Here is a 26455-nt window from a genome sequence, read left to right as displayed (position 1 = left end):
AGGTTAATTATGTGAGCTATGACTGGTGAGATGGCGGTTGCTGTGTCTCTGAGGAATTTGGAGGGGATATTGTCGTGGCCAGTGGCCTTGTTAGGTTGGAGGGCGCTCAGTTTAATGAGTACCTCTGCTGTTGTTACCCTTGCTAGACTGAAATCATCTTTGCGTACCCCTAGGTTTTTGTAGTAGGTCATGATGTGATCTACTCCAAAAAGCCCTGAGTGGGAGGGTAATTTATTTACAAGAGTTGTGGCTATGTTTGTGAAAAAAAATGTCAAGTACTTGGCCACATCCAGTTTGTCTGTGATGAGCCTGTTATCTGTCTTTATGTTTAAGTTAGAAAATCTCGTTTTGAGTTTTTTACTGCAGCCAAGCTGGTTATTGAGTAATTTCCAAAGTTCACGGGGTTTATTTTTGTTTTCCTCAGTTTTGACATTGATGAAATTCTTTTTGGCAGTTTTGATCATGGAGCTTACGTCATTTCTTAGTCTGTTTCTTTCAATTTTTAGTTCAGTCACGTGGGCCTGGAGTTCACTGCTCGTGCTTTTGGAAAGCATTGACTGACTTTTATGAAACTCAGAGCATTTTTTGTCTCTGGTTTTCATGGCGGTCAGTATGCCGGAGTGCATCCACGGCTCAGCGCGATTTTTTACCCTGGTTGTTCTTAGGGGGGCCAAATCATTGAGTATTGCAGAGAATTTGTTTTTGAAACCAAGCCATGTTTCTTCAACTTGTGTACCACTGAGCTCATCTGACCAGTCCAGGCTCTCCAGTTCTAGGTTAAAGGCCTCGCTAGAGTAGTTTTTGAGGTCTCTAGATATGACTGTTTTGTGACAGCCGGCCCTTTGTTTTAGCTTTTTGCGGGTACAGAATATCATATAATGATCACTTAAACCGCATGCTATAACCCCTTTACTGGAGATCCTGGACTTGTCAGAGGTCAGAATGAGATCAATGGTAGTTTGTGTTGTTTCACATACCCGGGTGGGTTGGGTGATTAGCTGGCTGAAGCCGTGCAGATCACAAATCCTACTGAAGGACTTGAAGACGGACGTGTCTTTACGTTGCATATCCGTGTTCCAGTCTCCAATAATAATTGTCTCTACATCCCCCACATCAGCCAAACACCCATCTAATGTATCATAAAAGTCACTCTGTTCCGGTGGTCTATAGATTGTCCCGACTATTACAGATTTAGCATTGTCAAAAAGAATTTCAACCCACACAGATTCAATATTTTCATGATGCAGGTCAGTACGGTTTTTAAAATTGGTGTCTTTATGTATGTACATGCAGACACCACCTCCATTCACGTTCCTGTCCCTTCTCACTACAAGATAATCTTCAATTTCAATCTCTGAATCTGTAATGGAATTGTCCAATTTGGTCTCAGAAAAGCATAATATGCTTGCCTTACCGTTCATGAATAGCTGCCTGAGTTCAGCCAGTTTGTGTCTCAGGCTGTTAGTGTTCAGATGAAAAATATGTAGTCCATTTTTGTTGCTTAAATGCACAATGTCGTCAGCTTGCAGATATTTGTCTTTGTCCGTTACAGCAACCGGCTTGCCGTGGTGTTTGGAGAGGTGGGGTGGTGGTGGGGGGAGGGAGGCTCCGTTGTAGCTTTAGCCGTTGATATGCTAGCAGGGTGGCTAACAACATGGCGGATATTTGTTCCCTCGGATCTCGGTTCTCTTCCTCTCGTCACTGCCTCATGCGTGTCTGTCTGCCGAGGCGTCCCCGGGGGAATCTCGAAGTCTCCGTTTATTCCTCGGTCTCCGCTGTTCACCATCCCGTTACCGTCTGATTGACTTTCCTTGATGTGAAGATAAATATTTGTCTTCTAAATAAGGGAAAGCATTGTTATACATCTAATTATTGTGGGTCAATGTAGATTAACAAATCAAAATAGTCAGACTCTTCCCTTGCATTCATTGGTTTGTTATCGAAATCAAACCGTATGATAGGCCATTACACAAAATTATGAAGAACCAAGAATCGGGGGATATTTTTATTTGAACTCTGAAAGGACTTAATAGACTTTGCATATCGAGACGGGTCAAGTGTAACCACACCTTGGAGCGCGTTCTCTCGGCCATCTCCTCCGTGTGTGTTGCATGTATCAGCTGCGTGTGTGTAACTGCCCCGCCCCCTCCCAAGCAGGCGGGGCAGAGAGAGAGATCTCTCGACTGGATTGGAATGATCGAAAATACTAAAAATAATCATAGACGCATTTTGCAGTCTTTTTGTGTATTATAAATGGAGTTGGCGACACTACAACGGCAATATAATGTTTGTGTAGCAATAATACATAGCCTATGACATATATTTTGTACATGTCTCCAGTCAACCTGGTCTCACCAGAATGCGTGACTCCACGACTCCTTAACACCGCATTGCGTGGTGGAGTCACGAACTTTGCTACATTTACGTGTCTGCACCACGCAAACAACGCCAATAGGCGCATTCACACCGCGGTACTTTTCCCACAAAGGTTCATGCGAACTAAAGAGTTCTCATGAACTAAGTTCTCATGAACCTTTGTGGGAAAAGTACTGCGGTAATGTAAAGTGAAATGAGGCTCCTTTGTCGTGGTGCACTCACGCATTTCTACAACGTCCAGCAGTGAGCTTTTATTATATAAAACGTTTTTAAAATCTACATAGCTTGTAGTAACTCACGGGAGGCTTTTATTTTATTTGTATTCATAATAATTTGTATTTTTCGTCAGAATGTATTGTAGCGTTCACAAGGTGAGTCGGAAACAGGCTTGTAGTTATTAGGCTTTAATAACTAGTAATTGAAGACATATGATAACAGGTGAAGTATACTTCGTGGGTTCTACCGCACACTAACTTATTTCCTAAACCAACCACAAGATATAGCACTGTCTACGTCACAACTACCCGCCCTCCCCCGTCCGCTCCACCAACCACAGGCCCGCACCTCAGCCACCATCACGGTGCAGCTCTATGATTGGCAGAGAGACGGGGGATGCCTAAGTGACACCCTGAGTAGCCTATCAGGATCGCTACAGTATTATGGTGCATTAGTTACGAATTTTTGTTCTCAAAAAACTGTGCATTGTGTGTAATACTGTGATTTTTATTAAATTAGTTCTGTTAGACAGCTATATGCCATATATTTTTGCATACATTCACAGTAAATATTTATTCAGTATGATAGCTGTCTGTCACTACCATAACCCCAAATAAAAGAACCCAATAAAAAGAGTTGTTAAATAATAGTGAAGTCACGTTGTAATAACAATAACTCATCTCTCTCGAGTTTTCCTTTTAAGCTTTGCCAAAAGCCCCATAGCCTCATCCCAATACCCCTCCTCGACTCCTCCTTTCCCTCACTCGCGTCCCTTCCTTGCATTTTAGCTCCGCCTCCGTAAAATGCGAGCGAGGGACACGAGGAGGTGACGCGAGGACAGAGGAGTCCTCAGGTATGAATTGGGATGTCCTCGTTCACTCAAACGTCACTCTTAAACGACGTCTGTTAATGATGACATGTGCACAGCTGTATCCCCTCTCATTGGGCGAATAACCCCTTAGAACCGGCCCATTTCTTGTTAAATATTTATTTAAATGAATGAATCTTTCTCTTGTTAGTCAAGGAATTCAATGATGGTTGGTCCTGCTTTTGTGTTCCGTTTTGGTGTAAAATGTAGCCTACATTTAAATAAAAATATAATTATAGTAATGTGAAAGCCTTTAGAAATGAATTGCACATAATAATTCCCACGGAGGTGTGAGCACTTATACATTTATGTGACGCTTTTCCACTCATCTTCCAGTTGTCGGTTTTCCTCTGTTGAAATCGACCAGCTGTGAAGGTGGGGGCGGGGCTTTTATACGCAAAATGGCGTGTCTTGATCGATTTCCGGGTCAAGTCCCGGAGGAGGGGAAGAGAAGAGTCGAGGAGGGGTATTGGGATGAGGCTTATTAAACACCTGAACTTTGAAACAACATCCATAACATTCATCTGGCTGCTACTTAGAAATCATTTATCTAATATATCATATTACAATCACTTGTATAGACTCTTATTGCACTATTTAACTTTTTACTATTTTTCTTTTTGTATTGACTTGCACTATTTTTTCTGTTTATCTGTTTTATTGTGTTGCACTGTTGGAGGAGCCTGTGACCTAAGGGGGGAGGGGGTGGGGGGAGTAGGACACATTCGATTCCTGTTTTGAATAGTGTGCTGTCGATGGGTTTCATTCCATTTCAAAATGCTGTTTGACGCTCGGCGTAACCTTGGTGCACTGCCACTCCAACATCCAATCACAGAGCTTGAGGACAAATCACGGGGTTTGTCAAGTAAAGTACATGAGAGGCTTCTCAATACTCAAATTTCCCCTCCTCGACTCCCCTCCTCGGTTCCCCTCCTCGAGACTTAGATCCGCCCACAGGAGATGCGAGCGGAGGACCGAGGAGGGGAAGCAGCAGACGTTTAAAGAAATGAGAACTCCTCTCCTCTGAGCGGTCATATTAAAGAGACGTCCGTTCATTATTACGTGGCAACAGCTGCATCAGCTGTCGAGTGTTTTGTCATAGCGCTGTATCTCTGTTAGATCAGCTGAACATTGTTCCCCCACATATTTACTTTGAATTCATTGAGAGTGCGGTATAATGAGACAATAACAGGCTACAGATGCGGACACACACACACACACACACACATATTTATATAAATATATACAATTTAAAGTATGAGAGCACTCTCATAATAACGTAACACAATCAGAGACTGGATATATCCCCCCCTCTCTCTGGTCGCTGAAATGGGGAATTGAAATTACGGGCCAAAAGTTGTATTTACAAGTAGGCCTATTAAAAGTAAGCAGAGGACACCAAACCAACTGAGACCCGTCTGTCCGCCGCATTTACACACTGTACAACACACACACCTACACACTGTACCACACACACACCTACACACTGTACCACACACACACCTACACACTGTACCACACACACCTACAGCTCCTAAAGCATAAGCCGTTGTGTATTTTATTATGTGAAGCACTAAATGGTCTTAGAAAAATATCGACTCTTTGTTTGTAGATATCTACTAAACTAAAGCAAATAAAGAGAGTAGGCCTGTTATACTGAGTGATATATATTATACACACTGCTCTGCTTTCTGCACGGACCTTACAGCTGTTCTCTCTGGAAACATCGCGACGCGATGAAAGCAGTTTCTAAAATTATATCCAGGGGATGCATGCAGAGCTGTTATTGGCTGAGATAAGTCCGGCCGTGCGTCACGCCTCCACCGTTCCCGGAAATGCATCCGTGGAGGAGCGGTGGAGGAACCATCAGTGTATCCTCGGTTAGAGCTCCTCCAGAGAGCCTCCTCGACGCTCGATCCTCGGTCCTCGGTGTGCATTTAGAGAAATGAGATGTCCTTCAAAATGGCGCGCTGAAATTCATTTCCGGGTCACTACCGGAGGACGGAGGAGTGGAGGAGGGGAAATTTGAGTATTGAGAAGCCTCGATGGTGTAGTCCCAAACGATAGCTGAGGATTCTGGGTAGTGTAGTGTCTTCAGCCATCGTAAACTCTGAACAAATATTTTTTTCTCGGAATCGAAGAGGGAAAATACAAAATGCATTGCACACAATTTAAACCAATCAATGTTGTGTAATCAACAAGGTGTTTTTCAGTAGTGCAGATACCACTGTAAAATCAATCAACAGTAAAGAGAATACTTACTTCCGGGTGTAAAACCTTCCGTTATCCAATGGGAATGGACAACCCAGTCTCACAAAAAAACGTGTACTAACTACGTTGGTCCACAACGTAGGACGTAGTATTTCTACAAAAACGCCTCTGAAATTGTAAGATCCCTACGTTTTTTTTCACCATTCATTCCAATGGCTGGCGTCTATGTCACGTGATCTTCACATTTCTCCCTGCAGAAAAAAAAAACATGGCCGAACTTCGTTTTATTCTCGGTGTAAAATGCCTATTTTCAAGTTAGTTTGGCCATTAAAATGCGTTTTGATGTCATTTGATGCGAGAAATATGAGTTGTTATTTCAGATTATGTGTGCAGTTGATGTACATGATCTTTAGTTTGCTAGTTATTACGAAGATTACTTCAGGAAATTGTGTCTATACACAGTGGCGTTTTTATATGTACAAAAGTGGTGGGGCACAAAAAACGTAGATGTCTATATATAAGCTTCTGAGGTTCATGGCTGGTGAGGCTCTGACTCTTCAGGTTTACAAATATTATATTTTGACCTAAATCAAAATATCATATTATTTTCAAAAGCTTTTTTTGTCTGATGCTTCAATTAATTTTAAACAGACAGTTCAACAAAAGGATACCCAAAAAATATAATTGTATCATTTAAATATTGAATTGTTCTCTCTTAGTAAGATCCCATTTTCAATCAAATTGCAGTCTTACCTTGACATGAAGATGAAGTCCATTTGCATATCCTTCTGGACAAAAATCTCTATTACTTTTTTGTAAAAGTCCTCCTTATGTTCTTGTAGTTTCAAAAGTCTATCATAAATCTGATCTAATCAATAGATTTATGATTCGAAAATTATAAAAGTAGGGTAGACATGTGGATATTATCTGGCTGAACAAAACGTGCATTTATCTAACAGGTTTGTTTCCCACAGATCTTATTTGGAGCTATTTTCTAAAATCCTATGGAGAAATATCATTGCTTTTTTGTCGAGGGAAGCCATGCGCAGCATACTTCCGGGTTTTAGGACGCCTCACTGCAGCTCTCTCTCCTCCTCTTCACACATCACACTTTTCGCGGCACACGTACTTACAGCCAATCAGCTCTGAATGATGTGAGATGACGTATGGTGGGGATGGCAGCACTATGCCCCTATGGTCATTATTTTGTTGCCACACACATTAAATAGGACAATACTCTGAGCATGCGCAGTGTAGTTTTTACAGTCACCATTGACTTAAACAGGGAGAGGGAGGGGCAGGATCGGGTTTTGTCCCACATGGCTCAAAACAGCTCAATAGGCACACACTGTAGACACTAATTAGAAGAACACAGACTAAAACAGCAATGTACAGACGAATCAGATGATTAAACATGATCTTAAAATATATTTTATATATTTTTTAATTTATCTTTTGCATTTTTTTGTAATCATTACTTTTAATACTTTCTGCTGACACTAGGTGGGGCTGTGCCCCACCTGCCCCTAATGACCAGTCGCCACTGTCTATACAACGTTTTCATTGTCACCAAGGTGGTTGCTAGGGATGCTGCTATCGATATTATTTCTGTTATGTTGTGTAACTGTTTAATGGTGTTATCTTTATTGCTACCCCCTTTCCTGTCAATGTATAGTGTTGGTCCACAGCGCAAACGTATTAGTTTAACAAAATCCGCATCTAAAATTGTGGCATAGATACGTTATTTCCCCCTGTGCAATTCTCCATTTACTCAACAATAACACATAATTATCCTTGTGTTTATTTATTTGTTTGATTAATAAACACAAGTTGGAGTCCGTCAGGACCGAGGGTCGGAGCAGCTCATTTGCTTTACAGAATATTACACCTGGAAGTAAGTATTCTCTCCGCTTCGCTTGTCAAACCCCGTGATAGTCCTCAAGCTCTGTGATTGGAGAGTGTGCCGAGCGTCGAACAGCACTTGAAATGGGATGGAACCACGGCAGACTGTCCAAAACTGGATTTGAACGGGTCCACCCCGTCCCCAGAACTACACATGCTGGCTATTGTGTTTCGCAACCGTTCGCAACATGTTCAATGGCACGTCTCTACTGGGAGTTGTAGTTTTAAAAGACGTTTTCGTATTTCCCATAATAAGAAGTGGCCAGTATTAAACTGTGTACATCCCTGGAGGTTTAGGGGATAGGAAACACTCAAATGTAAAACATATAATTAATAAATGGGTGAAAATTGCTTGTGCCCATAATGGGCAGCATTAATATATACCCATATGCCAGCTAAGGTCAGAAGAGCTTTATTTAACAGCTGGTCTTATGTCTGTGACCCCTCCTGTTGTTCATTGATAAGCCTGAAACATGCACTTGTCAAGGTTCAGAGGCACATTTTGCAAATATGGCAGTAGCCATCGATCATCTTAAGATAAGATATACTTTATTGATCCCAAGTTGGAAACATTTGCGTTACATCAGCATGTGTAACAGTTGTAAATATGCAGTGGTGTTTATTTGTAAATCATTTAGTATAATCACACAAATTCTGTGTTTTATATTTAATAATTCTATGTTCTTTATTTATTGAATGTTCAATACCTGACAAGGCCGGAGATTAAAAACTTTGGTCGCAGGTTCCTCAACAGTGCATTACAAGACATCTATCAATATGTGTGTACCTCCACCATTAAACTGTCGTATTCTGCACATTTCTTATACTATCTACATACATCTTATATAAGAGTATAATACATATGTATAATATCAGTTAAAATAAGTGCTTCAACATAGTTAACATTGCTGGAGGTATACACACATTTTGTTAAACTAATACGTTTGCGTTGTGGACCAACACTATACATTGACAGGGGAAGGGGGTAGCAATAAAGATTACACCATTAAACTGTTACACAACATAACATAAATAATATCGATAGCAGCGTCCCTAGCAACCACCTTGGTAACAATGAAAACGTTGTATCGACACAATTTCCTGAAGTAATCTGTGTAATAACTAGCAAACTAAAGATCATGTGCATCAACTGCACACATAATCTGAAATAACAACTCATATTTCTCGCATCAAATGACATCAAAACGCATTTTAATGGCCAAACTAACTTTAAAATAGGCATTTTACACCGAGAATAAAACGAAGTTCGGCCATGTTTTTTTTTTCTGCAGGGAGAAATGTGAAGATCACGTGACATAGACGCCAGCCATTGGAATGAATGGTGAAAAAAAACGTAGGGATCTTACAATTCCGAGGCGTTTTTGTAGAAATACTACGTCCTACGTTGTGGACCAACGTAGTTATTACACGTTTTTTTATGAGACTATGGAATGGACGCTCACATTGCTCTTTGCGTCCGTAAAACAATAAAGGGGAGATGTTCAAATAGGAATATAATTATCTTTTAAATAATGTTAACTAAAGGGAACAATCTATTTGACACAGCTGCAGCTCTGGCCTTCCTTAAAAACTAACTAATTTAATAAAAATCACAGTATTACACACAATGCATTGTTTTTTGAAAACAAAAATGTGTAACTAATGCACCATAATATCATTCTGACGAAAATTAAACATTATTATGAATACAAATAAAATAAAAGAAGCCTTCCGTGAGTTACTACAAGCTATAAAGTGGATTTTAAAAACGTTTTAGCATAAAAGCTCACTGCTAGACGTTGTAGAAATGTGTGTGTGCGCCAAGACAAAGAAGCCTCATTCAATTTACATTGGCGTTGTTTGCGTGGCGCAGACACGTAAATGTAGCAGAATTCGTGACTCCACCACGCACTGCAGTGTTAAGGAGTCGTGGTGGAGTCACGCATTCTGGTGAGACCGGGTTAACCCGATCTACATGATCAATATACAGGGCTTACTTTGTATACATTAGACAAGTCTTAACAAGGCCCACCTGTTGCAAGCTAATTGAACACAGGTGCAACCATTAGCTGAGGCTGCACCTGCCTTGTTGATTGGCTGCCTGGTGGTAATATGTGTCAGTATTAAAAGCCCTGTCTCATGCTTCATTGCCAAGTGCTCTCCACCCGCAGTGAGTTTTATTTTACAGAATGGGAATCCTATGAGCACCTATCACAGCTGTATTGGTTGTCACAGCACCTGCTGATGCTCAAATAGTTGTGGCAAAGAAAGTTATCTCATCTCCTCACATTACCAGCAGTCATGTGCAACAGGATGATACGCAAGAGAAAAGGCACTGGTGTTTACCTGGCTGCAGCTATTATTCTGACGTGTTATTTTGCGCAAACTATAGACTGTTATCGTCTGAAGAAAACAGAAAGACGAGAAGGGAGAAAAGATGCCGATACAACAAATGGGTTCCAAGAGGGGACAATTGTTTTCGGGAGAGCTTTTGAAAAAGGGTCAGGACTTGATTTTCAAGTCACAGGCGGGACCAAGAAGTCATCCTCAAACGCTTATGTGGAGGATGAGGGTGATTATCAACAAGACTCTGCAGGTAAAAATGTTTTGATTTATGTATTGAAGGGTTTGTTATTTTTGCTTGAATTGTTTTGCTTCTCTTTAAAGTATACAAACTATTGAAAAAAAAATATATATATATTATATTGGCCTTCAGGCTGGATGAGCCCAACACAAGTCGCCAGTCCCAAAGACTCGTCATGGAAGAGCATGTCGCCCTCACTGCAGTGTGGTTCGGGCAAGTTGAAGTTCAGAGCGGTGGAACCAGGAGCAACACAATTTGCGGTAGAACAAGGTAAATCAATAGCCATAATATCCTAAATGTAGACTTGATTTATCTCTACCAATGATATAAAACTGAACTTTTTTACCCCACAGGAAATGCACCTCCAATGCCTCTGTCACAGGTCCCGTCTACCTGTGGCTACAGCATGCAGAGGAACTCGCATGCACTTGAAATGTTGGTTCCCTATGATGGCTGCAACATGGTTCAAGAGGTAATGTGAAACTGATTTAAAGAGTGAGGAAGTGAGTTTAAAAAAACGATGGCTAGTGCTGTGAATTGTTATAGTCATGAATGGTGTAACGAGAGCCAAATCAAATGTTTAATCTGCATCATATTGGTCTCAAGCGAAAATGTGTTTTCAGCTTTTTAAATGCGAGTTGTTTTTTGCTTGTTTTCAAATGTACTGATTAACTATGTTTTTTGGATGGGGACCGACATTCAAAAATGTTGCATCATGATGATCTATTTAGAAAATATAGCATGAGATTAATCTTTTGCCTTGTACAGTCGGATTGTAACATTGACAGGTCTGTGTGATTCCTTGCTGTTTCTAATTGTATGTTTTTCTCCCAAAGGGTGTAAGTTATGTACTCCCGATGCGTTGGCAAGGAATTCCAGTCTCTCTCTGGTGTTCCAAACCTGCCGCAACTCCTGCTGCAACTCCTGCTGCAACTCCTGCTTCCAAAACGAATTCCCCCCATTCCCCTGTACCTCGGATGCCTCAATACCCTCGGATGCCTCAATACCCTCGGATGCCTCAATACCCTCAGATGCCCGAGAAAACAACAGCAACAACCACACGGCCTATAACTGCAAAGGCGACTCAAATTCCTGAATACCCTCAGATTCCTCAATACCCTCAGATTCCTCAATACCCTCAGATTCCTCAATACCCTCAGATGCCGGAGACAACAACAGCAACGACCACACGGCCTATAACTGCAAAGGCAACTCAAATTCCTCAATATCCTAAGATGCCGGAGACAACAACGACCACACGGCCTATAACTGCAAAGGCAACTCAAATTCCTCAATACCCTCAGATTCCTCAATACCCTCAGATGCCTCAATACCCTCAGATGCCCGAGAAAACAACAGCAACGACCACACGGCCTATAACTGCAAAGGCGACTCAAATTCCTGAATACCCTCAGATTCCTCAAAACCCTAAGATGCCCGAGAAAACAACAGCAACGACCACACGGCCTATAACTGCAAAGGCGACTCAAATTCCTAAAATTCCTGCACTGCCTCAGATTCCTGAATACCGTCAGATTCCTGAATACCTTCAGATTCCTGAATACCTTCATATTCCTGAATACCTTCATATTCCTGAATACCCTCAGATTCCTGGATACCCTCAGATTCCTCAGATTCCTCAATACCCTCAAATTCCTCAATACCCTCAGATTCCTCAATACTCTCAGATTCCTCAATACCCTCAGATTCCTCAATACCCTCAGATTCCTCAATACCCTCAGATGCCTCAAAACCCTAAGATGCCCGAGAAAACAACAGCAACGACCACACAGCCTATAACTGCAAAGGCGACTCAAATTCCTAAATTCCTGCACTGCCTCAGATTCCTGAATACCCTCAGATTCCTGAATACCCTCAGATTCCTCAATACCCTCAGATTCCTCAATACCCTCAGATTCCTCAATACCCTCAGATGCCTCAAAACCCTCAGATGCCTCAAAACCCTAAGATGCCGGAGACAACAACAGCAACGACCACACGGCCTATAACTGCAAAGGCAACTCAAATTCCTCAATACCCTCAGATTCCTCAATACCCTCAGATTCTTGAATACCCTCAGATTCCTCAACACCCTCAGATTCCTGAATACCCTCAGATTCCTGAATACCCTCAGATTCCTGAATACCCTCAGATTCCTGAATACCCTCAGATTCCTGAATACCCTCAGATGCCTCAATACCCTCAGATGCCTCAATACCCTCAGATGCCCGAGAAAACAACAGCAACGACCACACGGCCTATAACTGCAAAGGCGACTCAAATTCCTAAAATTCCTGCACTGCCTCAGATTCCTGAATACCCTCAGATTCCTGAATACCCTCAGATTCCTGAATACCCTCAGATTCCTGAATACCCTCAGATTCCTCAATACCCTCAGATTCCTCAATACCCTCAGATTCCTCAATACCCTCAGATTCCTCAATACCCTCAGATTCCTCAATACCCTCAGATTCCTCAATACCCTCAGATTACTGAATACCCTCAGATTACTGAATGCCCTCAGATTACTGAATGCCCTCAGATTCCTGAATGCCCTCAGATGCCTCAAAACCCTAAGATGTCCGAGACAACGACCACACGGCCTACAACTGCAAAGGTGACTACAATTCCTATATAATTATCCGATGCCTGAATACCCTAAGATGCCGGAGACAACAACAGCAACGACCACAAAGCCTAAAACTGCAAAGGCGACTCAAATTCCTAAAATTCCTGCACTGCCTCGGATGCCTCAAATACTCAGATGACTCAATACGCTCAGATGCCGTTTCCACAATATATGCCGATGTATCCTCCCTTAATCCTCTTTATCCTCCCAAATATCCAGCTACAAAGCCAAAACCTACTGCGGCGACAACACCAACTACAACTAAACCAAAGGCTACAAATCCCTCATTGCAGCTTCCACCATCTATGCCTTACTATCATCTTTACCCATATGATCCCTCCCTATCCCCAATATCCAGCCACTCAGCCGACAACCACTCCAACTACCACTGTGAAACCAGATCACCCGCCCACTCCGGCACCCCGTCCTCCTTTTCATCCCCATGTTCACTTGCCATACCAATGCTGCCTCCTTTTCCTCCTCCACGCTACCTTACTTAAACAGTTGTAATAAAAGTTTTGAACAGAGACGCTTTCCAGTTTGTGCTTTTGTTAACCTTCAAGTACCCAAGAGACTCTTTATTCCAGGCTCTTCAAGAAGTCTCATTTGGTTTGTGAATGAGTGAACAGTCCATATTGAGAAAATGACATTTAATTTAAACAGGAAAATTGTGCTTAAACTTAAAGTGCACACTTTAAATTCCTACATTTATAAATGTAATTCATGTTTAGCATTTGAAGTGTTGTCATAGTGTGGCTTTGTGTCCACATGGTGGCATCATTGCTCAACCATTTCTTAGGTTTTGAATTGGAACATTTTGTGTTCACACTAGCTTTCCTTGTGTGAACAAGCTTTAAAATGGTTGTTTTTTTTGAAAACGTATTTCAGTCAAAGGTAAAGTTCCATCATGTCCTTTCCTAAAATAAGTAACATCTGCTGTGTGAGGGACGCTGGCTTCACTCATTACATACACCAACTCTGAAATGGAGCATTTACAACTTTGGGCAGTTCTGCAAAAACATTGAACCTTAAGCATTTGTCTCTTTTTGGTTTTGTAAACTGGAGTAAGCAATACTAAATATTTGGTCAAACACTAGGTCATAAGTGTTCAAACTACACATGTAGGCCTACAGTTGCAAGAAAAAGTATGTGAACCCTTTGGAATTACCTGGATTTCTGCATAAATTGGTCTGAGGAAGCCACGGCTGTCCACGTTTGAAGTTTGCAAAAGAGCACCTGGATGTTCCACAGCACTACTGGCAAAATATTCTGTGGACAGATGAAACCAAAGTTGAGTTGTTTGGAAGGAACACACAACGTTATGTGTGGAGAAAAAAAGGCACAGCACACCAACATCAAAACCTCATCCCAACTGTGAAGTATGGTGGAGGGAGCATCATGGTTTGGGGCTGCTTTGCTGCCTCAGGGCCTGGACAGATTGCCATCATCGACGGAAAAATGAATTCTCAAGTTTATCAAGACATTTTGCTGGAGAACTTAAGGCCATCTGTCCACCAATTGAAGCTCAACAGAAGATGGGTGATGCAACAGGACAACGACCCAAAGCACAGAAGTAAATCAACAACAGAATGGCTTCAACAGAAGAAAATACGCCTTCTGGAGTGGACCAGTCAGAGTCCTGACCTCAACCCAATTGAGATGCTGTGGCATGACCTCAAGAGAGCGATTCACACCAGACATCCCAAGAATATTGCTGAACTGAAATAGTTTTGTAAAGAGGAATGGTCCAAAATTCCTCCTGACCATTGTGCAGGTCTGATATGCAACTATAGGAAACGTTTGGTTGAGGTTATTGCTGCCAAAGGAGGGTCAACCAGTTATTAAATCCAAGGGTTCACATACGTTTTCCACCCTGCACTGTGAATGTTTACATGGTGTGTTCAATAAAAACATGAAAACATATTGTTTGTGTGGTTTTAGCTTAAGCAGACTGTGTTTGTCTATTGTTGTGACTTAGATGAAGATCAGAACACATTTTATGACCAATTTATGCAGAAATCCAGGTAGTTCCAAAGGGTTCACATACTTTTTCTTGCAACTGTAGATGTTATATTATAAAAGTAGCCTTCATACAACTAAAAATGACTTCACAGGTGAGATCCTTAACCATTCAAGTTAAATTTCAACAATGATAGAAGCAAAACCTTTTATCATACAGGGTGTCCTTAACACCTGTGTATTGTTTCTTTCAAATTATGGATCTAACCATGAAACGACATCTCTGGTCCAAGTCAGGCTGGGACACTGACCATCCCGTTACCGTCTGATTGACTTTCCTTGATGTGAAGATAAATATGTTGTCTTTTAAATAAGGGAAAGCATTGTTATACATATAATTGTGGGTCAATGTAGATTAACAAATCAAAATAGTCAGACTCTACCCTTGCATTCATTGGTTTATCGAAATCAAACCGTATGATACATTACACAAAATTATGAAGAACCAAGAATCGGGGGATATTTTTATTTGAACTCTGAAAGGACTTAATGGGCTTTGCATTCTCAAGCTTGTGCAAAGTTGTTTGTATACTTTTGAATACAACTTGTATAGAGCTTCGTGAATAAAGATTTGGGGAAAATAACAATGGGGAATGTCTTCTATTAAGAATACTTGAGGTGAGAACATCTTTTAAATACAATAGGTTAGCCATTGAGGATGTGTACACATTCTTGGTATATTTCCACGTTTTCTTTCCATTCTCTTTGGCTGTTCTTGTGTTTTATCAACACAACCCTCTAATCTACATTTAAAGTATTGGAGCAATATAGAAAATATGTTTTTCTATTTTATAAGTGTCCTAATTACATCATATGAGTTGTATTTAGTCTACTGTTGTGTAAACATGATAGTAATTGTTAAGAAGCTTATCGTACAAATAATTTTATATTGAAAGATATTTTCCCTCTTAAGTAGGCTAAGTCAAAGAAAACCCTGAAATGTGAGCAGAGTTGTGTTACTTCTATGAAATGTTTGGCCATCAACAAGTATATTAGCCATTCCCAAATAAATACTGTATTGTTATGTCTCTATCATTCTTGTGACTTAATTTTGCTTCAGCTGCTGCTGGTAGTCCCTAAAACCAACCAAGGTGTTTGCGAGACAGCGTATACAGAGGCTTTTTGTATTTGGAAGAACACTTTTTGTCATCTCTGTAGGTTGAACAGTTTGTATATCGAGCCTTCTCAGCGGTAGCCCCCAGGCTCTGGATCGACCTGCCCCCCCATGTCAAATTGTCGCCCACCCTCCAAACTTTGAAGTCTCGCCTAAAGACCCACCTCTTTTCCCTCGCTTTTGAGTCAGTCTGAGCTATGTTTTATCGATTTATATGCTTTTATTATGTCCATAGCCTTTATGTACCGTGTATTAATTCTTATGTGTGCTTTTTATCCTTTTATCTTTTCTCATGTGTGCCTTTCATCTATTATTGTAATATTATATTTTATTATAATGTTATATTATTATAATGTTATGTTTGGTGTGAAGCACTTTTGTAAACCCTATTTTTTTAATATGTGCGATACAAATAAAGTGGATTGGATTGGATTTGTAATAGTTGGTATGCCTTTGAAACCAACGGTGCTAGTGAACTGCGAGCGCCGGAACCTGACAGCGGCGGAGAAACTGGAGCGATTACACCAATAGCGCCTCTTAAGTGCATAAAGGTGCGCCGTATTTGCGCTTCAATGCCATGCGATCTACCCACACTACCTTTGCGATCGACGTATTGGGCACCCCCGATCTACAAGATCAATAAACAGGGCTTACTTTGTAGACGTTAGACAAGTCTTAACGAGGCCCACCTGTTGCAAGCTAATTGAACACAGGTGCAAGCATTAGCTGACGCTGCACCTGCCTTGTTGATTGGCTGCCTGGTGGTAATATGTGCCAGTATTAAAAGCCCTGTCTCATGCTTCATTGCCAAGTGCTCTCCACCCGCAGTGAGTTTCATTTTACAGAATGGGAATCCTATGAGCACCTATCACAGCTGTATTGGTTGTCACAGCACCTGCTGATGCTCAAATAGTTGCGGCAAAGAAAGTTATCTCATCTCCTCACATTACCAGCAGTCATGTGCAACAGGATGATACGCAAGAGAAAAGGCACTGGTGTTTACCTGGCTGCAGCTGTTATTCTGACGTGTTATTTTGCGCAAACTATAGACTGTTATCGTCTGAAGAAAACAGAAAGACGAGAAGGGAGAAAATATGCCGATACAACAAATGGGTTCCAAGAGGGGACAATTGTTTTCGGGAGAGCTTTTGAAAAAGGGTCAGGATTTGATTTTCAAGTCACAGGCGGGACCAAGAAGTCATCCCCAAACGCTTATGTGGAGGATGAGGGTGATTATCAAGCAGACTCTGCAGGTAAAAATGTTTTGATTTACGTATTGAAGGGTTTGTTATTTTGCTTGAATTGTTTTGCTTCTCTTTAAAGTATACAAACTATTGAAAAAAAAAAAATATATATATTATATTGGCCTTCAGGCTGGATGAGCCCAACACAAGTCGCCAGTCCCAAAGACTCGTCATGGAAGAGCATGTCGCCCTCACTGCAGTGTGGTTCGGGCAAATTGAAGTTCAGAGCGGTGGAACCAGGAGCATCACAATTTGCGGTAGAACAAGGTAAATCAATAGCCATAATATCCTAAATGTAGACTTGATTTATCTCTACCAATGATATAAAACTGAACTTTTTTACCCCACAGGAAATGCACCTCCAATGCCTCTGTCACAGGTCCCGTCTACCTGTGGCTACAGCATGCAGAGGAACTCGCATGCACTTGAAATGTTGGTTCCCTATGATGGCTGCAACATGGTTCAAGAGGTAATGTGAAACTGATTTAAAGAGTGAGGAAGTGAGTTTAAAAAAACGATGGCTAGTACTGTGAATTGTTATAGTCATGAATGGTGTAACGAGAGCCAAATCAAATGTTTAATCTGCATCATATTGGTCTCAAGCGAAAATGTGTTTTCAGCTTTTCAAATGCGAGTTGTTTTTTGCTTGCTTTCAGATGTAGTGATTAACTATGTTTTTTGGATGGGAACCGACATTCAAATATGTTGCATCATATTTAGAAAATATAGCATGAGATTAATCTTTTGCCTTGTACAGTCGGATTGTAAAATTGACAGGTCTGTGTGATTCCTTGCTGTTTCTAATTGTATGTTTTTCTCCCAAAGGGTGGAAGTTATGTACTCCCGATGCGTTGGCAAGGAATTCCAGTCTCTCTCTGGTGTTCCAAACCTGCCGCACCTCCTGCCGCAACTCCTGCTGCACCTCCTGCTTCCAAAACGAATTCCCCCCATTCCCCTGTACCTCGGATGTCTCAATACCCTCGGATGCCTCAATACCCTCGGATGCCTCAATACCCTCAGATGCCCGAGAAAACAACAGCAACAACCACACGGCCTATAACTGCAAAGGCGACTCAAATTCCTCAATACCCTCAGATTCCTCAATACCCTCAGATGCCTCAAAACCCTAAGATGCCCGAGAAAACAACAGCAACGACCACACGGCCTATAACTGCAAAGGCGACTCAAATTCCTCAATACCCTAAGATGCCGGAGACAACAACAGCAACGACCACACGGCCTATAACTGCAAAGGCATCTCAAATTCCTCAATACCCTAAGATGCCGGAGACAACAACAGCGACCACACGGCCTATAACTGCAAAGGCATCTCAAATTCCTCAATACCCTAAGATGCCGGAGACAACAACAGCAACGACCACACGGCCTATAACTGCAAAGGCATCTCAAATTCCTCAATACCCTAAGATGCCGGAGACAACAACAGCAACGACCACACGGCCTATAACTGCAAAGGCATCTCAAATTCCTCAATACCCTCAGATGCCTCAATACCCTCAGATGCCTCAATACCCTCAGATGCCTCAATACCCTGAGATGCCTCAATACCCTGAGATGCCTCAACACCCTCAGATGCCTCAACACCCTCAGATTCCTCAACACCCTCAGATTCCTCAACACCCTCAGATTCCTCAACACCCTCAGATTCCTGAATACCCTCAGATTCCTGAATACCCTCAGATTCCTGAATACCCTCAGATTCCTCAACACCCTCAGATTCCTCAACACCCTCAGATTCCTCAACACCCTCAGATTCCTCAACACCCTCAGATTCCTCAACACCCTCAGATGCCTCAATACCCTCAGATGCCTCAATACCCTCAGATGCCTCAATACCCTCAGATGCCTCAATACCCTCAGATGCCTCAATACCCTCAGATTCCTGAATACCCTCAGATTCCTCAATACCCTGAGATGCCTCAATACCCTCAGATGCTTCAAAACCCTAAGATGCCGGAGAAAACGACAGCAACGACCACACGGCCTATAACTGCAAAGGCGACTCAAATTCCTAAAATTCCTGCACTGCCTCAGATTCCTGAATACCCTCAGATTCCTGAATACCCTCAGATTCCTGAATACCATCAGTTTCCTCAATACCCTCAGATTCCTCAATACCCGCAGGTTCCTCAATACCCTCAGATTCCTCAATACCCTCAATACCCTCAGGTTCCTCAATACCCTAAGATGCCCGAGAAAACAACAGCAACGACCACACGGCCTAAAACTGCAAAGGCGACTCAAATTCCTAAAATTCCTGCACTGCCTCAGATTCTTCAATACCCTCAGATGCCTCAATACCCTCAGATTCCTCAATACCCTCAGATTCCTCAATACCCTCAGATTCCTGAATACCCTCAGATTCCTCAATACCCTCAGATTCCTGAATACCCTCAGATTCCTGAATACCCTCAGATTCCTGAATACCCTCAGATTCCTGAATACCCTCAGATTCCTCAATACCCTCAGATTCCTCAATACCCTCAGATTCCTCAATACCCTCAGATTCCTCAATACCCTCAGATTCCTCAATACCCTCAGATTCCTCAATACCCTCAGATTCCTCAATACCCTCAGATTCCTCAATACCCTCAGGTTCCTCAATACCCTCAATACCCTCAGGTTCCTCAATACCCTAAGATGCCCGAGAAAACAACAGCAACGACCACACGGCCTAAAACTGCAAAGGCGACTCAAATTCCTAAAATTCCTGCACTGCCTCAGATGCCTCAATACCCTCATATTCCTCAATACCCTCATATTCCTCAATACCCTCATATTCCTCAATACCCTCATATTCCTCAATACCCTCAGATTCCTCAATACCCTCAGATTCCTGAATACCCTCAGATTCCTGAATACCCTCAGATTCCTGAATACCCTCAGATTCCTGAATGCCCTCAGATGCCTCAAAACCCTAAGATGTCCGAGACAACGACCACACGGCCTACAACTGCAAAGGTGACTACAATTCCTATATAATTAGCCGATGCCTGAATACCCTAAGATGCCGGAGACAACAACAGCAACGACCACAAAGCCTAAAACTGCAAAGGCGACTCAAATTCCTAAAATTCCTGCACTGCCTCAGATACCTCAAAACCCTCGGATGCCTCAAATACTCAGATGACTCAATACGCTCAAATGCCGTTTCCACAATATATGCCGATGTATCCTCCCTTAATCCTCTTTATCCTCCCAAATATCCAGCTACAAAGCCAAAACCTACTGCGGCGACAACACCAACTACAACTAAACCAAAGGCTACAAATCCCTCATTGCAGCTTCCACCATCTATGCCTTACTATCATCTTTACCCTATGATCCCTCCCTATCCCCAATATCCAGCCACTCAGCCGACAACCACTCCAACTACCACTGTGAAACCAGATCACCCGCCCACTCCGGCACCCCGTCCTCCTTTTCATCCCCATGTTCACTTGCCATACCAATGCTGCCTCCTTTTCCTCCTCCACGCTACCTTACTTAAACAGTTGTAATAAAAGTTTTGAACAGACGCTTTCCAGTTTGTGCTTTTGTTAACCTTCAAGTACCCAAGAGACTCTTTATTCCAGGCTCTTCAAGAAGTCTCATTTGGTTTGTGAATGAGTGAACAGTCCATATTGAGAAAATGACATTTAATTTAAACAGGAAAATTGTGCTTAAACTTAAAGTGCACACTTTAAATTCCTACATTTATAAATGTAATTAATGTTTAGCATTTGAAGTGTTGTCATAGTGTGGCTTTGTGTCCACATGGTGGCATCATTGCTCAACCATTTCTTAGGTTTTGAATTGGAACATTTTGTGTTCACACTAGCTTTCCTTGTGTGAACAAGCTTTAAAATGGTTGTTTTTTTGAAAACGTATTTCAGTCAAAGGTAAAGTTCCATCATGTCCTTTCCTAAAATAAGTAACATCTGCTGTGTGAGGGACGCTGGCTTCACTCATTACATACACCAACTCTGAAATGGAGCATTTACAACTTTGGGCAGTTCTGCAAAACATTGAACCTTCAGCATTTGTCTCTTTTTGGTTTTGTAAACTGGCGTAAGCATTACTAAATATTTGGTCAAACACTAGGTCATAAGTGTTCAAACTACACATGTAGATGTTATATTATAAAAGTAGCCTTTATACAACTAAAAATGACTTCACAGGTGAGATCCTTAACCATTCAAGTGAAATTTCAACAATGATAGAAGCAAAACCTTTTATCATACAGGGTGTCCTTAACACCTGTGTATTGTTTCTTTCAAATTATGGATCTAACCATGAAATGACATCTCTGGTCCAAGTCAGGCTGGGACACTGACCATCCCGTTACCGTCTGATTGACTTTCCTTGATGTGAAGAGATGTTGTCTTCTAAATAAGGGAAAGCATTATTATTAGGGCCGGGACTTTAACGCGTTAATTAAGATGAATTAATTACACAAAAATTAACGCGTTAAAATTAACGCATTTTAATCGCACTTATTTTTGCACCGCGGAACGTTTCTCACTGGATGAGTTTCAGGCGTACCGATTATACTGGAGCACCAACTAACGTTCATGACTTCAGACAACAACAAACCACAGTGAACAACAGTGGGAAATGTTGTTTTAAAAAACGGACGGATGGAAGCGTCGATAAGAGCACGGTTGTGTGCAAATTATGCAAAAAGGAATTCGCATATCACCGCAGCACATCAAGCCTCAAGTATCACCTCAATGCAAAACATATAGCAGCTAGCGTGGACGTTAGCCTCTTTTATCGCGTTCACACCAAAAAGAGCCGGTACTAAAATTAGTTCACCCCACGAAAGTCCCTGCTAGAGAGCAGGGACTTTCGTACGGCTCTCTTGTGAGAAGAGAGCTATATGTCTGATTGGCTGGGCGGATTGCAAACCACGCCCCGTAAAACTCCCAAAAAGTGTTGTGAAGCCGCCATTGTCGCCATATCCTCGCATTAGCATTATTAGCATTAGCCCAGCGCAGAAACGCAGAGAGACTAACTTATGGCAACACAAAATAAAACATGGGAGCGGTGGAGATGAGGAGGTGTCGGCGTTCCTGCGATTTACTCGGAAGGCTTCAGTAGAAGCTGCTGGGACTCCCAGCAGCTTCTACTGAAGCCAGTCCCCAACTCCGGGGACTTCCGGCCGGGGACTTTGGGCGGCAGTATACGCCGTGAAGTGGTTTGCGGCCTGCCAGTAAAACCCAAAGCAGAAGAAGAAGAAGTGACGTCAGCGTCTTCATTTGCCTAATCCACCCCCAGGTTCAAAGAGTTCTCATGAACTAAGTTCTCATGAACCTTTGTGGGAAAAGTACTGCGGTGTGAATGCGCCTAATGGTATACTAAAATCCATGTGAAAAAAATTGCTTCTCACTGTTCTCAGGTCAAATATTTATATGTGATTAAAAATGCGATTAATTTCGATTAATTAATTACAAAGCCTCTAATTAATTAGATTAATTTTTTTAATCGAGTCCCGGCCCTAATTATTATACATATAATTGTGGGTCAATGTAGATTAACAAATCAAAATAGTCAGACTCTTCCCTTGCATTCATTGGTTTATCGAAATCAAACCGTATGATACATTACACAAAATTATGAAGAACCAAGAATCGGGGGATATTTTTATTTGAACTCTGAAAGGACTTAATGGGCTTTGCATTCTCAAGCTTGTGCAAAGTTGTTTGTATACTTTTGAATACAACTTGTATACCGCTTCGTGAATAAAGATTTGGGGGAAATAATTAATTTCTCGTTTTTTCCCCTTTCCTGTCAAGTTGGGGAAAATAACAATGGGGAATGTCTTCTATTAAGAATACTTGAGGTGAGAACATATTTTAAATACAATAGGTTAGCCATTGAGGATGTGTACACATTCTTGGTATATTTCCATGTTTTCTTTCCATTCTCTTTGGCTGTTCTTGTTTTTTATCAACACAACTCTCTAATCTACATTTAAAGTATTGGAGCAATATAGAAAATATGTTTTTCTATTTTATAAGTGTCCTAATTACATCATATGAGTTGTATTTAGTCTACTGTTGTGTAAACATGATAGTAATTGTTAAGAAGCTTATCGTACAAATAATTTTATATTGAAAGATATTTTCCCTCTTAAGTAGGCTAAGTCAAAGAAAACCCTGAAATGTGAGCAGAGTTGTGTTACTTCTATGAAATGTTTGGCCATCAACAAGTATATTAGCCATTCCCAAATAAATACTGTATTGTTATGTCTCTATCATTCTTGTGACTTATTTTGCTTCAGCTGCTGCTGGTAGTCCCTAAAACCAACCAAGGTGTTTGCGAGACAGCGTATACAGAGGCTTTTTGTATTTGGAAGAACACTTTTTGTCATCTCTGTAGGTTGAACAGTTTGTATATCGAGCCTTCTCAGCGGTAGCCCCCAGGCTCTGGATCGACCTGCCCCCCCATGTCAAATTGTCGCCCACCCTCCAAACTTTGAAGTCTCGCCTAAAGACCCACCTCTTTTCCCTCGCTTTTGAGTCAGTCTGAGCTATGTTTTATCGATTTGTATGCTTTTATTATGTCCATAGCCTTTATGTACCGTGTATTCATTCCTATGTGTGCTTTTTATCCTTTTATCTTTCTCATGTGTGCCTTTCATCTATTATTGTAATATTATATTTATTATAATGTTATATTATTATAATGTTATGTTTGGTGTGAAGCACTTTTGTAAACCCTCTTTTTTTAATATGTGCTATACAAATAAAGTGGATTGGATTGGATTTGTAATAGTTGGTATGCCTTTGAAACCAACCGTGCTAGTGAACTGCGAGCGCCGGAACCTCACAGCGGCAGAGAAACTGGAGCAATTACACCAATAGCGCCTCTTAAGCGCATAAAGGTGCGCCGCCTTTGCGCTTCAATGCCATGCGATCTACCCACACTACCTTTGCGATCGACGTATTGGGCACCCCCGATCTACAAGATCAATATACAGGGCTTACTTTGTAGACGTTAGACAAGTCTTAACGAGGCCCACCTGTTGCAAGCTAATTGAACACAGGTGCAAGCATTAGCTGAGGCTGCACCTGCCTTGTTGATTGGCTGCCTGGTGGTAATAAGTGCCAGTATTAAAAGCCCTGTCTCATGCTTCATTGCCAAGTGCTCTCCACCTGCAGTGAGTTTGATTTTACAGAATGGGAATCCTATGAGCACCTATCACAGCTGTATTGGTTGTCACAGCACCTGCTGATGCTCAAATAGTTGCGGCAAAGAAAGTTATCTCATCTCCTCACATTACCAGCAGTCATGTGCAACAGGATGATACGCAAGAGAAAAGGCACTGGTGTTTACCTGGCTGCAGCTGTTATTCTGACGTGTTATTTTGCGCAAACTATAGACTGTTATCGTCTGAAGAAAACAGAAAGACGAGAAGGGAGAAAAGATGTCGATACAACAAATGGGTTCCAAGAGGGGACAATTGTTTTCGGGAGAGCTTTTGAAAAAGGGTCAGGATTTGATTTTCAAGTCACAGGCGGGACCAAGAAGTCATCCCCAAACGCTTATGTGGAGGATGAGGGTGATTATCAAGCAGACTCTGCAGGTAAAAATGTTTTGATTTACGTATTGAAGGGTTTGTTATTTTGCTTGAATTGTTTTGCTTCTCTTTAAAGTATACAAACTATTGAAAAAAAAAAAATATATATATATTATATTGGCCTTCAGGCTGGATGAGCCCAACACAAGTCGCCAGTCCCAAAGACTCGTCATGGAAGAGCATGTCGCCCTCACTGCAGTGTGGTTCGGGCAAGTTGAAGTTCAGAGCGGTGGAACCAGGAGCATCACAATTTGCGGTAGAACAAGGTAAATCAATAGCCATAATATCCTAAATGTAGACTTGATTTATCTCTACCAATGATATAAAACTGAACTTTTTTACCCCACAGGAAATGCACCTCCAATGCCTCTGTCACAGGTCCCGTCTACCTGTGGCTACAGCATGCAGAGGAACTCGCATGCACTTGAAATGTTGGTTCCCTATGATGGCTGCAACATGGTTCAAGAGGTAATGTGAAACTGATTTAAAGAGTGAGGAAGTGAGTTTAAAAAAACGATGGCTAGTGCTGTGAATTGTTATAGTCATGAATGGTGTAACGAGAGCCAAATCAAATGTTTAATCTGCATCATATTGGTCTCAAGCGAAAATGTGTTTTCAGCTTTTCAAATGCGAGTTGTTTTTTGCTTGCTTTCAGATGTAGTGATTAACTATGTTTTTTGGATGGGAACCGACATTCAAATATGTTGCATCATATTTAGAAAATATAGCATGAGATTAATCTTTTGCCTTGTACAGTCGGATTGTAAAATTGACAGGTCTGTGTGATTCCTTGCTGTTTCTAATTGTATGTTTTTCTCCCAAAGGGTGGAAGTTATGTACTCCCGATGCGTTGGCAAGGAATTCCAGTCTCTCTCTGGTGTTCCAAACCTGCCGCACCTCCTGCCGCAACTCCTGCTGCACCTCCTGCTTCCAAAACGAATTCCCCCCATTCCCCTGTACCTCGGATGCCTCAATACCCTCGGATGCCTCAATACCCTCGGATGCCTCAATACCCTCCGATGCCCGAGAAAACAACAGCAACAACCACACGGCCTATAACTGCAAAGGCGACTCAAATTCCTCAATACCCTCAGATTCCTCAATACCCTCAGATTCCTCAATACCCTCAGATGCCTCAAAACCCTAAGATGCCCGAGAAAACAACAGCAACGACCACACGGCCTATAACTGCAAAGGCGACTCAAATTCCTCAATACCCTAAGATGCCGGAGACAACAACAGCAACGACCACACGGCCTATAACTGCAAAGGCATCTCAAATTCCTCAATACCCTAAGATGCCGGAGACAACAACAGCAACGACCACACGGCCTATAACTGCAAAGGCATCTCAAATTCCTCAATACCCTCATATTCCTCAATACCCTCAGATGCCACAATACCCTCAGATGCCTCAATACCCTGAGATGCCTCAATACCCTGAGATTCCTCAACACCCTCAGATTCCTCAACACCCTCAGATTCCTCAACACCCTCAGATTCCTCAACACCCTCAGATTCCTGAATACCCTCAGATTCCTCAATACCCTCAGATGCCTCAACACCCTCAGATGCCTCAACACCCTCAGATGCCTCAATACCCTCAGATGCCTCAATACCCTCAGATGCCTCAATACCCTCAGATGCCTCAATACCCTCAGATGCCTCAATACCCTCAGATGCCTCAATACCCTGAGATTCCTGAAT

General features: G+C 41.8%; 1 protein-coding gene and 1 long non-coding RNA gene across 2 annotated transcripts; both read left to right on the top strand.

The window, feature by feature from the left end:
* The first annotated feature begins 9740 nt into the window (after positions 1–9740).
* LOC117558431 (protein piccolo-like) lies at positions 9741–12820 on the top strand. Its single transcript, XM_034234629.1, has 4 exons — positions 9741–10169; positions 10290–10427; positions 10511–10629; positions 10994–12820. Exons 1-4 carry the CDS (start codon positions 9875–9877, stop codon positions 12164–12166), a joined length of 1725 nt encoding a protein of 574 aa, XP_034090520.1. The 5' UTR covers positions 9741–9874; the 3' UTR covers positions 12167–12820.
* A 6833-nt stretch (positions 12821–19653) lies between these two features.
* LOC117558432 lies at positions 19654–20701 on the top strand. The gene is made up of 2 exons (XR_004570833.1): positions 19654–19779; positions 19999–20701. It is a non-coding gene; the product is annotated as an uncharacterized LOC117558432 (long non-coding RNA).
* Positions 20702–26455: the final 5754 nt, after the last annotated feature.

Source organism: Gymnodraco acuticeps, unplaced genomic scaffold, assembly GCF_902827175.1.
Source record: "Gymnodraco acuticeps unplaced genomic scaffold, fGymAcu1.1, whole genome shotgun sequence".
Taxonomy (NCBI): Eukaryota; Metazoa; Chordata; class Actinopteri; order Perciformes; family Bathydraconidae; genus Gymnodraco; species Gymnodraco acuticeps.
This window is presented reverse-complemented; position numbering and strand designations above follow the sequence as displayed.